The 14782-nt window shown below is 44.6% G+C and overlaps 1 protein-coding gene across 2 annotated transcripts in view; it reads left to right on the top strand.

The window, feature by feature from the left end:
• The window catches only part of GTF2A1 (general transcription factor IIA subunit 1), a 40884-nt gene extending 26530 nt beyond the window's left edge, over positions 1 to 14354 (top strand). For both annotated transcript variants that reach the window (XM_040332166.1, XM_040332167.1), the window contains 3 exons: positions 2489 to 2803; positions 5174 to 5263; positions 12659 to 14354. In XM_040332166.1, coding sequence (XP_040188100.1) covers positions 2489 to 2803; positions 5174 to 5263; positions 12659 to 12766 — 513 coding nt within the window. In that variant the 3' untranslated portion in view covers positions 12767 to 14354. The remainder of the gene's footprint in view (positions 1 to 2488; positions 2804 to 5173; positions 5264 to 12658) is intronic.
• The last annotated feature ends 428 nt before the right edge of the window (positions 14355 to 14782 follow it).

Below are 14782 nucleotides of genomic sequence, written 5' to 3'. Positions count from 1 at the left end.
TGACGAAATAAAGTAAATGTACTTCACTAATGATTACAGCTGTTCAATAATAAGTTAGAGAACTCCAAACACTACAAACCAAGTAAGATATTTATAATTTATCAAGATAGATAAATGGTGCGCTTATTCAAAATCCTTGTGACCTATAAAGGGAAACCCAATGACATATGAATATAGAAGAAATACTCAATGAAGCAGTAATCTACCAAACTAAAAGATGCCCATATCCAGTATGCCTCATTCAAAAAACAACAACCATCAAAAAATGTCCAAAGAAGAAATAAAACTTTTTTTGTGATCCAATAAAAAAAATTGTGAGTATTTCATCCACGGGATGAATGTTATTGAACGTGCCCAAATCCTAAATTCCTGAATAGGTCCCTTCACCTGTTATTAAGTGAAAATGGTCAAACTGCACCTTTTTTGCATACAATAAGGTCTTCAGGTTCTGTGTGGTCCGGCCTGATACGATCCGTCTCATCAGTGGCCCCCCCTGTTGGGACTATCTCAATCCACTTCTCTCACCAGCAGTCCCCCTGTTGGGACTATCTCAATCCACTTCTCTCACCGGTGGTCCCCCTGTTGGGACTAACTCAATCCACTTCTCTCACAGGCAGTCCCCCTGTTGGGAATATCTCAACCCACTTCTCTCACCAGAGATCCCCCTGTTGGGAATATCTCAATCCACTTCTCTAACCAGAGGTCCCCCTGTTGGGAATATCTCAATCCACTTCTCTCACAGGCAGTCCCCCTGTTGGGAATATCTCAACCCACTTCTCTCACAGGCAGTAGTCCCCCTTTTGGGAATATCTCAATCCACTTCTCTCACAGGCAGTAGTCCCCCTGTTGGGAATATCTCAATCCACTTTTCTCACAGGCAGTAGTCCCCCTGTTGGGAATATCTCAATCCACTTTTCTCACAGGCAGTCCCCCTGTTGGGAATATCTCAATCCACTTTTCTCACAGGCAGTAGTCCCCCTGTTGGGAATATCTCAATCCACTTTTCTCACAGGCAGTAGTCCCCCTGTTGGGAATATCTCAATCCACTTTTCTCACAGGCAGTAGTCCCCCTGTTGGGAATATCTCAATCCACTTCTCTCACAGGCAGTCGTCCCCCTGTTGGGAATATCTCAATCCACTTTTCTCACAGGCAGTAGTCCCCCTGTTGGGAATATCTCAATCCACTTTTCTCACAGGCAGTAGTCCCCCTGTTGGGAATATCTCAATCCACTTTTCTCACAGGCAGTAGTCCCCCTGTTGGGACGATCTCAATCCACTTTTCTCACAGCGGTCCCCCTGTTGGGACGATCTCAATCCACTTCTCACGCCTCCCGTTTGTCTCTGGATATATAAGGAAGAGTTCATAGCAATATTGCGCTAAAACCATACATTTTACTAGTTTAAGAATAAAATGTATACACTCACATTTACAACATCTTTCTGGTATCTGAGACAACCGGATTCCTAAAGAAGCCATGTGACAAGTGACGCAACGCATCGGGTGGCGCCAGTTAGATAATTTCCGGTGTCTCCGATACCCGGAAGTGTGGCGAGGAGGTGATCAGCCGAGTTACTAATGCTTTAATGCACTGTTGAAATATTGTAAATATGAGTGTAATACATTTTAGCTCTCTTCCACACTGGCGGACTCTGTCGCTACGGAGTTTGCCAGCTCACCGGGAGATCTCTCCGCTGAGCCGGCGGATGACAAGTCCCTCTGCTCACTGAGCGGGGAGGGGACTGTACAGCGCCGCTGTCTCCTATGGGGGGGAGATCTGATGAAAACGCACAGCATGTCCGTTTTCATCAGATCTCATCCGATCCGCCATGGACGGATAGGGACGAATCGGCATCCGTTCTTCTTTTTTTTTTTTTTTCATCGGATCGGGCCCGATGTCAGCGGACATAGGACTGCATGGAGCCGTCAAAACTGACAGGCGGACCTGAACGGTCCGATCGTGTGACAGGGGCCTTATTCTTAAAATAATGGATGGTTGTAGCAATATTGCGCTATGAACTCTTCCTTGTATCTCCTGAGACAAACGGGAGGCGTGAGGAGGGGATCCAGATTGTCCTAAAAGGGGGGACCGCAGGTTAGACGGATCGTATCAGGCAGGAACACACAGAACCTGAAGACCTTCTTGTAAGCAACAAGGTGCTGTTTGACTGTTCTGGTCATTCCTGAAGGTGAGCGGCCATTTCACTTAATGGTGGCTGGTGGAGGTACCTATTCACAAATTTAGGATTTGTGCACGTTCAATAACAGGGGCAAATCTCCTACACATTTTTTATTGGATCATCACAAAAAAGCTATTATTAATAATATAAATATATATATATATATTATATATATTTTTTTTTATTATATATATATATATATATATATATATATATATATATATATATATATTTTTATATTGTATATAATTTTTCACAAGTATTTCAGTTTGTTGTTTGTTGTAACATTAACCATCCTGTCCTCCTGCAGGTCTTGGCACCCCTTCCAGGTGGCATGCCTCAGCAGACGGGGGTCATTATCCAGCCACAGCAGATTCTCTTCACCGGGAACAAGACCCAGGTCATCCCAACCACTGTGTCGGCCCCGCAAGCCCCTAGCCAGGGGCAACTTTCTGTAGCCAATGCCCAACAGCCCCAGCAAGGGCAACAGCAGGCTCCTCTCGTCCTGCAGGTGGATGGGGCCGGGGACACCTCGTCGGAGGAGGATGAAGACGAGGATGAGGACTATGATGATGAAGAGGAGGAGGATAAGGAAAAGGATGGAGAAGATGGACAAGTGGAAGAGGTAAGAACCCCAACATCTGATAAAGAAATGGCCAGGCTTTGTCCCATTATACTTGGAAATAGAGAGAGGGTAATCATATCCAATGGAGGAAAAGCTATAAATAATATGGGGGTTCCTTTACCATATTTGCAGAGGTTGTACTACAATCTGTACATTGATATACTTATATGAAGCTGGACACGTGATGGCAAACATGCCTTTGTAGTCCCAGTTTGAGTGATCTTGCCTAAATATAAGAATTTCAGGCTCATATTTACACTCACTGGCCACTATATTGGGTACACCTTGCTACTATCGGGTTGGACCCCCTTTTGCCTTCATTTTTCGTGGCATAGATTAACCAAGGTGATGGAAACATTCCTCAGATTTCTCTCCATGGTGACATTATGGCATCACGCAGTTGCTGCTGGTTTGTCGGCTACACATCCATGATGGGAATCTCCTGTTTCACCACATCCTAAATGTGCTCTATTGGATGAGATGTGGTGAGTGTGGAGAGGCCATTGGAGTACAGTGACCTCATTGTCCAGTGGTGAGATGACTGGAGCTTTGTGAAATGGTGCATTATCCTGCTGGAAGGAGCCATCAGAAGATAGGGACACTTTAACCAATAAACACCCGGACCATATTGCTGGTCAAAGACCAGAGCACTTTTTGCGATTCGGCACTGCGTCGCTTTAACTGACAATTGCGCGGTCGTGCGACGTGGCTCCCAAAGAAAATTGGCGTCCTTTTTTTCCCCATAAATAGAGCTTTCTTTTGGTGGTATTTGATCACCTCTGCGGTTTTTAGTTTTTGCGCAATAAACAAAAATAGAGCGACAATTTTTAAAAAAAATTAATGTTTTACTTTTTGCTATAATATCCCCCCCCAAAAAAAAAAATATTATATATATAAAAAGTAAAGCAACATTTTCCTGTTCATCAAACAAGATAATTAAGACAGACACAAAACATATATATATATGGTAGACATGTACATAGAAATACAGTTTCTAAATAAAAATATTATATATATCCTAAACTGAGGAAAATATATTATATATATATATATATAATTTCCTCAGTTTAGGACGATACGTATTATTGCGATTTTTTTTTTTTTTTTTTTTTTTTTAGGAAAAATATGTAGAAGTGTTTATTGATTGGTTTGCGCAAAAGTTATAGCGTTTACAAAATAGGGGGTATTTTTATGGCACTTTTATTAATATATATATATATATATATATATATTTTTTTTACTAGTAATGGCGGCGATCAGCGTTTTTTTTTTTCCGGTACTGTGACATGGTGGACACTTTGGACACTTTTGACCAATTTTTGGGACCATTGTCCTTTTTATAGCGAGCAGTGCTATAAAAATGCACTGGATTACTATAAAAATGCCACTGGCAGTGAAGGGGTTAAGTATGCTCCCTGGGTGTGTTCTAACTGTAGGGGGAGTGGCCTCACTAGGGGAAATGACCGATCTTCTGTTCATACATTGTATGAACAGACGATCAGCATTTCTCTCCCTGACAGGACCGGGAGCTGTGTGTTTACACACACAGCTCCCGGTCCCCGCTCTATAACGAGCGAACGCGTGTGCCCGGCGGCGATCGTGCCCGCCGGGCACGGGAGTCGGGGGCGAACGGGGGACGCGCACGCGCCCCTAGTGGCCTGTGTGAGAGCTGACACATAGCTACGGGCTCTTGCGCAGGGGAGCCAACCTGCCGCCGTAAAATGACGGCGGCTGGTCGGCAAGTAGTTAATCATTAAAGGGATGGACATGGTCAGCAACAATACTCAGGTAGGCCGCGGTGATTAAACGATGATCTATTGGTAGTAAGGGACCTAAAGTGTGCCAAGAAAAGATCCATTACACCACCATCCTGAACCGGTGATACAAGGCAGGATGGATCCAAGCTTTCAGGTTTACACCAAATTCTGACCCGACCATCTGAATGTCGCAGCTGAAATCCAGACTCGTCAGACCAGACATTGTTTTTCCAATGTTCTATTGTCCAATTTTGGTGATTCTGTGAGAATTGTAGCCTCGGTTTCCTGTTCTTAGCCGACCGGAGTGACACCCGGTGTGGTCTTCTGCTGCTGTAGCCCATCTGCTTCAAGGTTCCATGTGTTGTGCATTCAGAGATGGTATTCTGCATACCTTGGTAGTAACGAGTGGTTATTTGAGTTACTGTTGTCTTTCCATCATCTCCAACCAGTCTGCTCATTCTCCTCTGACCTCTCCAAGGCATTTTCCTCCACACAACTGCCGCTCACTGGATATTTTCTCTTTTTTTAAGTTCAGACAAAACTTGGTCACTAAGATACCTTGCACTTTGTTCAGCCTTTTTTTGATTTAAAACTCTCCCCTGTTCTTCCCCAGGAACCCCTGAACAGTGAAGATGACGTCAGTGATGAGGAGGGTCAGGAGCTGTTCGATACAGAGAATGTCGTTGTGTGCCAATATGACAAGGTGGGTGGAGGGAGTATGGGGGTTCTGTAAACTGCAATTGCTGCTCATAGCAAAGTTTGTGTCTATCTTTTATACAGTCAAAATCGGTCTAAATGGCCTGGTCCGTGGCGAGGGTGGGTGGGCGGCCTGGTCCGCGGCGAGGGCGGCCTGGTCCGCGGCGAGGGCGGCCTGGTCCGCGGCGAGGGTGGGTGGGCGTCCTGGTCCGCGGCGAGGGTGGGTGGGCGTCCTGGTCCGCGGCGAGGGTGGGTGGCCGTCCTGGTCCGCGGCGGGCGGCCTGATCCCAGCAAAGATGGCGCACAAGATGCCGGTCGGGTATTATCTCATGCATGTAATGTTTGCCACTATCCCCTTAGTGCCTGACAGGGATAGGTTTGTGGAGAATATAAAAGCAATTCTAAGAGTAATCTACCGGAAGAAATCAAAACTTGAAGATTAACAACATTTTTGTTGCCCCACCTGAAATTTTACATGGTGTATAATTCAGTATTTTATCCCTAAACTGACCTCTCTACGTACGTGTGTGTGTGTATGCACACAATTGTCAAAGGTATTGGGACACCTGTCTTTACATAGTAAGTGAGGTTGAAAAAATACTCCAGTCCAACCTATGTGTGTGATTACATGTCATTATAATCACACATGAACTTTAATGGCACCCCAGTCTTAGTCCGTAGGGTTTAATATTGAATTGGCCCACCATTTTGCAGCTATAACGGCTTCAACTCTTCTGAGAAGGCTGTCCACAAGGTTTAGGAGGGTCTATGGGAATGTTTGGCCATTTCTTCCAGAAGCACTGATGTTGGACAGCAGTCTCCAATCTGCTTCATCCCGAAGGTGTTCTATCGGGCTGAGGTCAGGACTCTGTGCAGGCCAGTCAAGTTCCTCCACTCCAAACTTGCTCTCCTGATGGGGTGCAGGCAAAAAGAGGCCCTGGCCTAGTTTCTCTGGCTTTTTATCTCCTCCTTCACTGCTGCTGCCTGATGATTGGCTCAGGCTCCTCCAATAGGGAGTTTACAGACAAGCAGTTCTGAGTGTCTGTGTGAAGAGAGAAGGGGGGGGGGGGGGGGGGGGCGGCGAAAAAGCCCACGCTGCTACAGCAGACAGTTCTCTCCATCATAGATTAGATCAGTCTGAAGAAGTACCTGAATATATAATATATATATATATACACACACACACACACACACATACATACATACATACATACATACATACATACACACGTTGAGTTTTATATATATATATATATATATATATATATGTGTATGTTCCAGCATCACGTCCAAACGGCTAAAGATATTTACAACTTGGCACACATGTTACTTATATGTCAGCAACAAACATAGGATAGGTGGTTTAACCCTTACCCACCCCCATTTGCCATGGTCGGGGTTTTTCTTTAAAGTCCCATTCAACTCTATGGGAAATACATGTTACTTCATAACTTCCAAACGGCTGTAGATATTTCGATAACACTTGGTCACATGTTACTTATATGTCCACTTAAACTATAGGATAGTTAATTTATCCCTTAACTACCCCCATTTGTGAGGGTCGGGGTTTTTGTTTAAAGTTCCATGCAAATCAATGGGAAATGTATGTTCCCACATAACTTCTGTACGCCTGGAGATATTTCAATAATACCTGGTACACATATTACTTATATGCCAAATAAAAATATATGACAGTTAAATTAACCCTTACCTACACCCTTATATAAAAGATGGGTATATTTATATTACTATGATTTTCCTCCCCAAAAGGTTAAGATAGGAAGACCGGACAATGCCGGGTATTCAGCTAATATATATATAATGATTTATTTAGCGCCAACTGGATGGAGATATATATTATATATAAAAAAGTGTGTGTGTGTGTGTGTACAATATAAAATTAATTATATTTGAAAAAAAAAAAAAGCGCTGCGTAAACAGTTGGCGCTATATAAATCCTGTATAATAATAATAATAAAAAAAGCTGCTTAGATGCAGATGGCGATTTTATGTCATGTTGGTGTCGCCGGTAGTTATAACATTTCACCAGCAGATGGCAGAAGAGTTCTTATTTGAAACGGCGTTCTAAACTACAAAATGAGAAGCTGGAAATCTTCTATTGTGATCTCCAGCTGGAGGTTAACGAATTGATCCGACTTGGATCAGCTAATTCACTGTTGGCTACTCGCCATCTTCACCCATCAGAAGGTAAACCCATCATCACATTAAACTTTGTGAAATAGAGTATAGCTTTAGTTACATTTGACCCCGTGACCCTCGTTGTCTCTTAATGTGTGTTGTCTCTATTGGAAGCCTGTGTGGCAGTCTGACAATGCCAGGAGCAAATTTAGGAGACATAGTTGTCATCTTATTACAGGAAATGCCTGAAGGACCTTCATGGCAGGATCGCCAGGGATTATTTTAACCACTTAAGGACCAAGCCTGTTTTTCAGACTCTGTGTTTACAAGTTTAAAAACGATTTATTTATTTTTTGCTAGAAAATTACTTAGAACCCCTCAACATTATTTTTTTTCTAACACCTAGAGAATAAAATGGTGGTCATTGCAATACTTTTTGTCACACCGTATTTGCGCAGCGGTCTTGCAAGCGCACTTTGATTCCCCCCCCCCCACAAAAAAAAGAAGAAACAACTTGTTTTACTTTAATAAGACAACAGTAAATTTAGCCCATTTTTTTTTGTTTTTTGTATTGTGAAAGATAACATTACGCAGAGTAGATTGATACCCAACATGTCACGCTTGGAATGGCGTCAAACTTTTACCCTTAAAAATCTCCATAGGCGACGTTTAAAAAATTCTACAGACAAAGACTGGACAGCCTCACTTCCACGAAATTCTTAAAGTTGCTTTTAATAGTAAAAAATGGAAACGGCACTACAAGTCACAGCAGACAGTGGGGTGGATAGTTGACGCATTTCGCACTGGGGTATCAGCGCTTAGTCATAGCTATGCTTTGTGCATTGCCTGCACCCACGCTTCAGAGGACACTGATTGCTGAGTGCACTCACCTGGAGCAGCAGTTTCCCTTTTTCTCTAAAAAATTCTACAGGTTGCATGTTTGGAGTTACAGAGGAGGTCTAGGGCTAGAATTATTGCTCTCGCTCTAACGATCGCGATGATGCCTCACATGTGTGGTTTGAACACTGTTTTTATATGTGGGCGCTGCTCACGTATGCATTCGCTTCTGCGCGCTCGTCAGGACGGGGTGCTTTTAAAAAGCTATTTTTTTTTCTTATTTATTTTACTTAATATTTTAATTTATTTTTGCCCTGTTTTAAAAAAAAAAATACATTTGGTTCACTTTTATTCCTATTACAAGGAATGTAAACCTCCCTTGTAATAGAAAAAAGAATGATCGGTCCTCTTAAATATGAGGTCTGGGTTAAAAAATACACTAAAATGCAATAAAAAAAAGACAAAAAAAATGTCCCTTTTTTAAGAGCTATGGGTGAAAGTGACGTCTCTTCCGCCCTGCTATGGAGATGGGTGGGGCCATCTTGCACTCAGTCATATCCATACCCAGGAAGGAGAAGGACGCGATCGCTTCCGCCACTACCGACGACTCCGATAAGTGGCAGAGGATGTGGGAGAGCGGCAGGAGGGGGGCCTCTCCCGCCACCAATAACGGTGAATTTCGCCGCAGAGACCACCATTATCGTAAACCGGACCGCCGCCTGAAGAGATGGATACCTCGGCTATGGCAGCTGCTGCCATTCCCGAGATATCCCTCTTCAAAGTGCCAACGTATATAGTCGTGCGACAGTCTGGAAGTGGTTAATGAGAGTTGCAGATTTATAAAGATTAAACATTTTCTTTTGAAATTACATTAAAGCGGTTCTCCACCCTAAAGTGGAGTCCCGCTGATCGGAACCTTCCCCCCCTCCGGTGTCACATTTGACACTTTCAGGGGGAGGGGGGTGCAGATACCTGTCTAAAGACAGGTATTTGCACCCACTTCCGGCCACACGCTACGGGCAAAAGACGGGGTTTTCTGACTTCCCGTCTGTCGCCCGTTGTGTGCTGGGAACACTCGGCTCCCAGCACACAGTGTGTGAGCCAATCGGCGGGCGCAGCGCGACTCGCGCATGCGCCGTAGGGAACCGGGCAGTGAAGCCGCAGCGCTTCACTTCCTGGTTCCCTCAGCGTGGATGGCGGGGGGAGCAGCAGAGAGACAAGCGATCGCTCGTGCTCTGCTGCGATCAGCGCTGGACTCCAGGACAGGTAAGTGTCCTAATATTAAAAGTCAGCAGCTGCAGTATTTGTAGCTGCTGGCTTTTAATATCTTTTCCCCATGGCACATCCGCTTTAAAATGTTAAAGCTTCTATGAGATTTTACTGATTGGGTTGCGACTACATCCTATGTTTCAAATTTCCCACCTTAGAAATCAGAGTAGAGTAAATCGTTTTAGTTGGGTTGCCCACATCGCAAATAAAAATATTTGTGCCCATTCGCACTGCGGCGTGCTGACCTTCTACCATAGAGGCCACCTTGACCAAACCCCCCCCCCCCCCCCCCCACCTTTCTGCATTTTGCAGGTAGAGTGGCTGATGTAGTCTTTTGTGTCTCTTCCAGGAACAGTCAGCTGTGACCGTCTTGTGATCACACGTTGCTTGTCGGTGAAGCGGTCCAGAGAGCAAAGACGCACTCAGGGCTGTAACCCCGAGCAACCAGTTAGACTTTAGCTAAATCTGACCTCTAGCCTTCCCTTCAGTCACCCTCCTGGACTGAAATGGCTTACTCTGATTTTGCTGCACGCTGTGAGCTCCTCACAATTTGCATTAAAAGCTGTAGCAACTAGCAAAGACGGAGCCCACCTCATTTTGTGGCTGGAGGATGTCCAGTAACATCTAGCTCTTTCCTCCCCAGTCGGACAGTCCTTGGCCCGCCCCTTTTTATTCATTGGATTTCAGTTCTTTCAATCATGGAGGCTCAGCATCTCATGTGCATACCTGCCAACATTTAAATAATCCAATGCGGGACATCTTGTTGACCGGGGATCAAAGTTGGGGGGGTCAAAGTTGTTGAGCGGGGGGGGGGGGGCTGGGAGCTCTGTCCCGACTCACCGCCTGCAGCCCGCTCCATGGTGTATGACTGCACCTACATCTTCCGTATTTAACCTCGCACTGTGATTGGTCATGTGCGGAGGACTGGACTTCGAGACGATCGCAGACAGGCCAGCCCCACGCCACACATGACCCCCATACGCCCAATCACAGGGCACCAGACACCAAACATTAGCGGCGGGAAACCCAAACCAAACATGGAGGCACGGAATGTCGCCCCACCAAATGTCGCGCCCGGGGCCCTGTTTTGCGGGATTCTTGTCTAGTCCGCGGGACCCCGGGACACACTTTGAATTGCGGGAGGATCCCGCGGAATCCGGGACGGTTGTGAGGTATGCATGTGGGATGTTGTAGTCTGCCTAGAAAAACCCACTCCTCCAAGGAATTTTCATATTTGCGTAACTCCTCCCAAGAGCCAACCTACCGGTTTGTCTCAGGACTGAGGGCGGGTGCTGTGATGTGTTCAGGAAGCTACAGTGCCTTGAAAAAGTATTCATACCGCTTGAAATTTTCCACATTTTGTCATGTTACAACCAAAAACATAAATGTATTTTATTGGGATTTTATGTGATAGACCAACACAAAGTGACACATAATTGTGAAGTGGAAGGAAAATGATAAATGGTTTTCAATATTTTCTTTTCTTTTTTTTTTTTTTTTACAAATAGGTGAAAATTGTGGGGTACCTTTTGTATTCAGCCCCCCCTGTGTCAATACTCTGTAGAACCTCCTTTCTCTACAATTACAGCTGCAAGTCTTTTTGGGGATGTCTCTACCAGCTTTGCACATCTAGAGAGGGACATTTCTGCCCATTCTTCTTTGCAAAATATCTCAAGCTCTGTCAGATTGGATGGAGAGCGTCTGTGATCAGCAATTTTCAAGTCTTGTCACAGATTCTCAATTAGATTTAGGTCTGGACTTTGACTGGGCCATTATAAACACATAAATATGCTTTGATCTAAACCATTCAATTGTAGCTCTGGCTGTATGTTTAGGGTCATTGTCCTGCTGGAAGGTGAACCTCCGCCACAGTCAAGTCTTTTGAAGACTCCAACAGGTTTTCTTCTAAGATTGTCCTGTATTTGGCTGCTTCCATCTTCCCATCAAGTCTGGCCAGCTTCCCTGTCTCTGCTGAAGAAAAACATCCCCACAACATGATGCTCCCACCACCATGTTTCACAGTGGGGATGGTGTGTTCAGGGTGATGTGCAGTGTTAGTTTTCCCCCACACATAGCGTTTTGTTGTAAGCCAACATTTTTGGTCTCATCTGACCGGAGCACCTTCTTCCACATGTTTGCTGTTCACCCCACATGGCTTCTTGCAAACTGCAAATAAGACTTCTTATGGCTTTCTTTCACCAATGTCTTTCTTCTTGCCACTCTTCCATAAAGGGCAGATTTGTGGAGTACATGACTAATAGTTGTCCTGTGGACAGATTCTCCCACCTGAGCTGTGGATCTCTGCAGCTCCTCCAGAGTTTTTATGGGGCCTCTTGGCTGCTTTTCTGATGAATGCTCAGTTTATGTGGACGGCCATGTCTTGGTAGGTTTGCAGTTGTGCCATACTCTTTCCATTTTCGGAGGATGGATTGAACAGAGCTTGTGAGATGTTCAAAGCTTGGAATATTTTTTTATAACCTAACCCTGCTTTACACTTCTCCAACTTTGTCCCCAACTTTATCCCTGACCTATCTGGCGTGTTCCTTGACCTTCATGATGCGGTTTGTTCACTAAGGTTCTCTAACAAACCTCCGAGGGCTTCACAGAACACCTGTATTTATACTGAAATTAAATTGCACACAGGTGGACTCTATTTACTAATTAGGTGACTCCCGAAGGCAATTGGCTCCACTACATTTTAGTTGGGGGTATCAGAGTAAAGTACAAATAGACGCCACACTTTTCACATGTATGTTTTGTTTGTATAAACTTTTGAAAACCATTTATCGTTTTCTTTCCACTTCACAATTATGTGCCACTTTGTTTATCACATAAAATGGCAAAAAAAATACATTTACGTTTTTCAAAAGATTATTGCAAAATTTGGAAAATTTTAAGGAGTGTTAATACTTTTTTCAAGGCATTGTATGTACAGCACCCTGCAGGTCCACCCACCAGCCATGATGTGAGACTCGGTGATGACATCACTGGATCTAAAATATGGTACATCATGAAATGAAAGTTTTTATTTAAATATTTAATTGGCATGTGGATGAATGAGGAACCAAGGAAGGCAAAATGGAAGCAAACTTCAGCTTTAACCAAAACCTGTGAAATGTGTTTCTGATTTGTATTCTGTTTATTTTTTTTCCCCCAGATCCACCGGAGTAAAAACAAGTGGAAGTTTCACCTCAAGGATGGGATTATGAACCTGAACGGTCGTGATTTTGTCTTCTCTAAAGCCATTGGTGATGCGGAGTGGTGAAAACCTCCCCCCCACCCCACAGCCATCCCAATGAAGTTTTTTTTTTGGAGTGGGGTGACGAGACTGAAAACTGGTTAAACTGAAACCAATCCTGACAGCGTGGGAAACGCCCCTTTCCCTGGTACCAATGACAAGAAACTGAAGTGGCATGTCCTTGTGGGATTGGTGGACGGGCTGCACTGCAGGAAGAGACTGTGCGGGATCGCTGCCCACCACCCCCTACATATACATTACAGTCCCCGCCCCTTCCTCGGTCTTCACAATTATGGCTCCTGAGCATTTTCCGAGAAGTTTCTTTTACTGTTCTCTTTGCCTGATCCTCTCTGTCCTGTATATTTTGACTGATCCGATCACATGGTTTTTATCTCCCACCCCTAACCCCGCCCCCAAAGACCTTTTATAAGTGCTTTTATTGGAAGTATTCTTCTCTCCCCAGCCAGTCACTGGTGTCCCAATGTATTGTACAGGCCTCCCTCGTCTCCCAGCAGTTCACTTTTATCCTTCCTGTCTCCCAAAGCTGATATGTTCTTCTCCAAGGTGTCCCATCCTCTCCGGTCCTGACATCTGTGTGTAGTTTCCAGGGTTGGCTGATCTCTTTGCCTTCCAGTGGATGTAGCAGTCCCCTGGGGAAGGTCATCTGGGTTGCACTGTGAGGGAAGGGACTAGACTGCTGTGACTTCCTTCGGGAACCTTGCATACCCAACCCCTCCCCCCCCACGGGCCATTCCTGGTTAGCGGAAGTTGCAGCAGAGCTCGCCGAGCAGTGGTTGCCTTATGCAGTGCTTTACTGCCCTGTACATGACACATCACCAGAGGGGGGGCTAGCGGAGATGTATGCGAGGGGGGGGGGGAACTAAATTTTACTGCCTTGTGACTAGTGCCTATGCTAAAGAGATGGAGGCTACGGTTGACCAAAGCCCGGCTTTCATATCGCATATTAGAAGCGGAGCCCCATTTTTGGCTGGTTGGGGGGGGGGGGATTGTTGCGGTCTCAGAGCTGCCCCCTAATGGCCAGTGCTCACCTTACCGTCTGGTTTTTATATGGACTTTCAGAACTTTAAGGCCGGGCATGGCTCATGGTTTAGGGGGGAGCGCTCGGCGCGTCAGGTTCCGCCTGCACAAGACGCCCTAATCTTCCTGTTCTCACGTGGTTTTTGGAGGCCCTCTTCAAATACAGATCTTCTGCTTTCCAAAAAAAAAACGCAATCGACAGGGAGCTGAGAAGACGCAGGTTAAGGTTTGTTAAATGTGAATTTCTTTGTACGTTGGCCCGCTCCTGTGTGACATGGAGGTTCTTAGATTGGATTTTTATAGGGGACTGACGGGAGGGGGGGATTTTTTTTTTTTTTAATTTACTAATGTCAACTGCTGTTGTACATACAGTTCTGTGGAATTGGGGGGGCAAAGCTATTTATTATCTCTGTAAAATTCTGTACAATGGCAGACGGAGGTTGCTTTTTTTTTTTTTTGTTGTCTCATGTTTTTAAATGCCACGCTTTAGACTCTGATTAGACAACTTATTTGATCTTTTATGTTTTAATATTTTACCTTTGCAAAAACCTTTAATTAAAGTTATTTTAAAAACGTGGTTGTGTCTGTTGTGATGAACGGCTTCATGAAAAAATGCAGAGAGCAGCGTGAGACCTCAAAACGGTGCTGCTGCCGTGGAGTGACCAGCACCCTTTAGCATCAATGACCGCTTGTAATCTGTTTTGAATGAGGCCCTTGATTTTTATTTTATTTAAAAAAAAATTCTCTGTGATGAATCTTCCGAGTCGTGTAAATGTTCTGGTTGTCTAGCGTGATCTCCCCAAAGTAGTTGAATGATGTTGCGGTCAGGAGATCCGTGATGACCACTCCAGATCTTTTTCTGCTGAAGACACTGAAGAGTCGACGTGGCCTTATGTTTTGGGTCATTGTCAAGTTGGAAAGTCCACCTGTGCCCCATGCGCAATTTCCATGTCAAAGAATGCAAATTCTTCTCCAGTATTTTATGATCCTTTGACACCCAGCATG

This window comes from Rana temporaria, chromosome 13 (assembly GCF_905171775.1).
Source record: "Rana temporaria chromosome 13, aRanTem1.1, whole genome shotgun sequence".
Lineage (NCBI taxonomy): Eukaryota > Metazoa > Chordata > Amphibia > Anura > Ranidae > Rana > Rana temporaria.
This window is presented reverse-complemented; position numbering and strand designations above follow the sequence as displayed.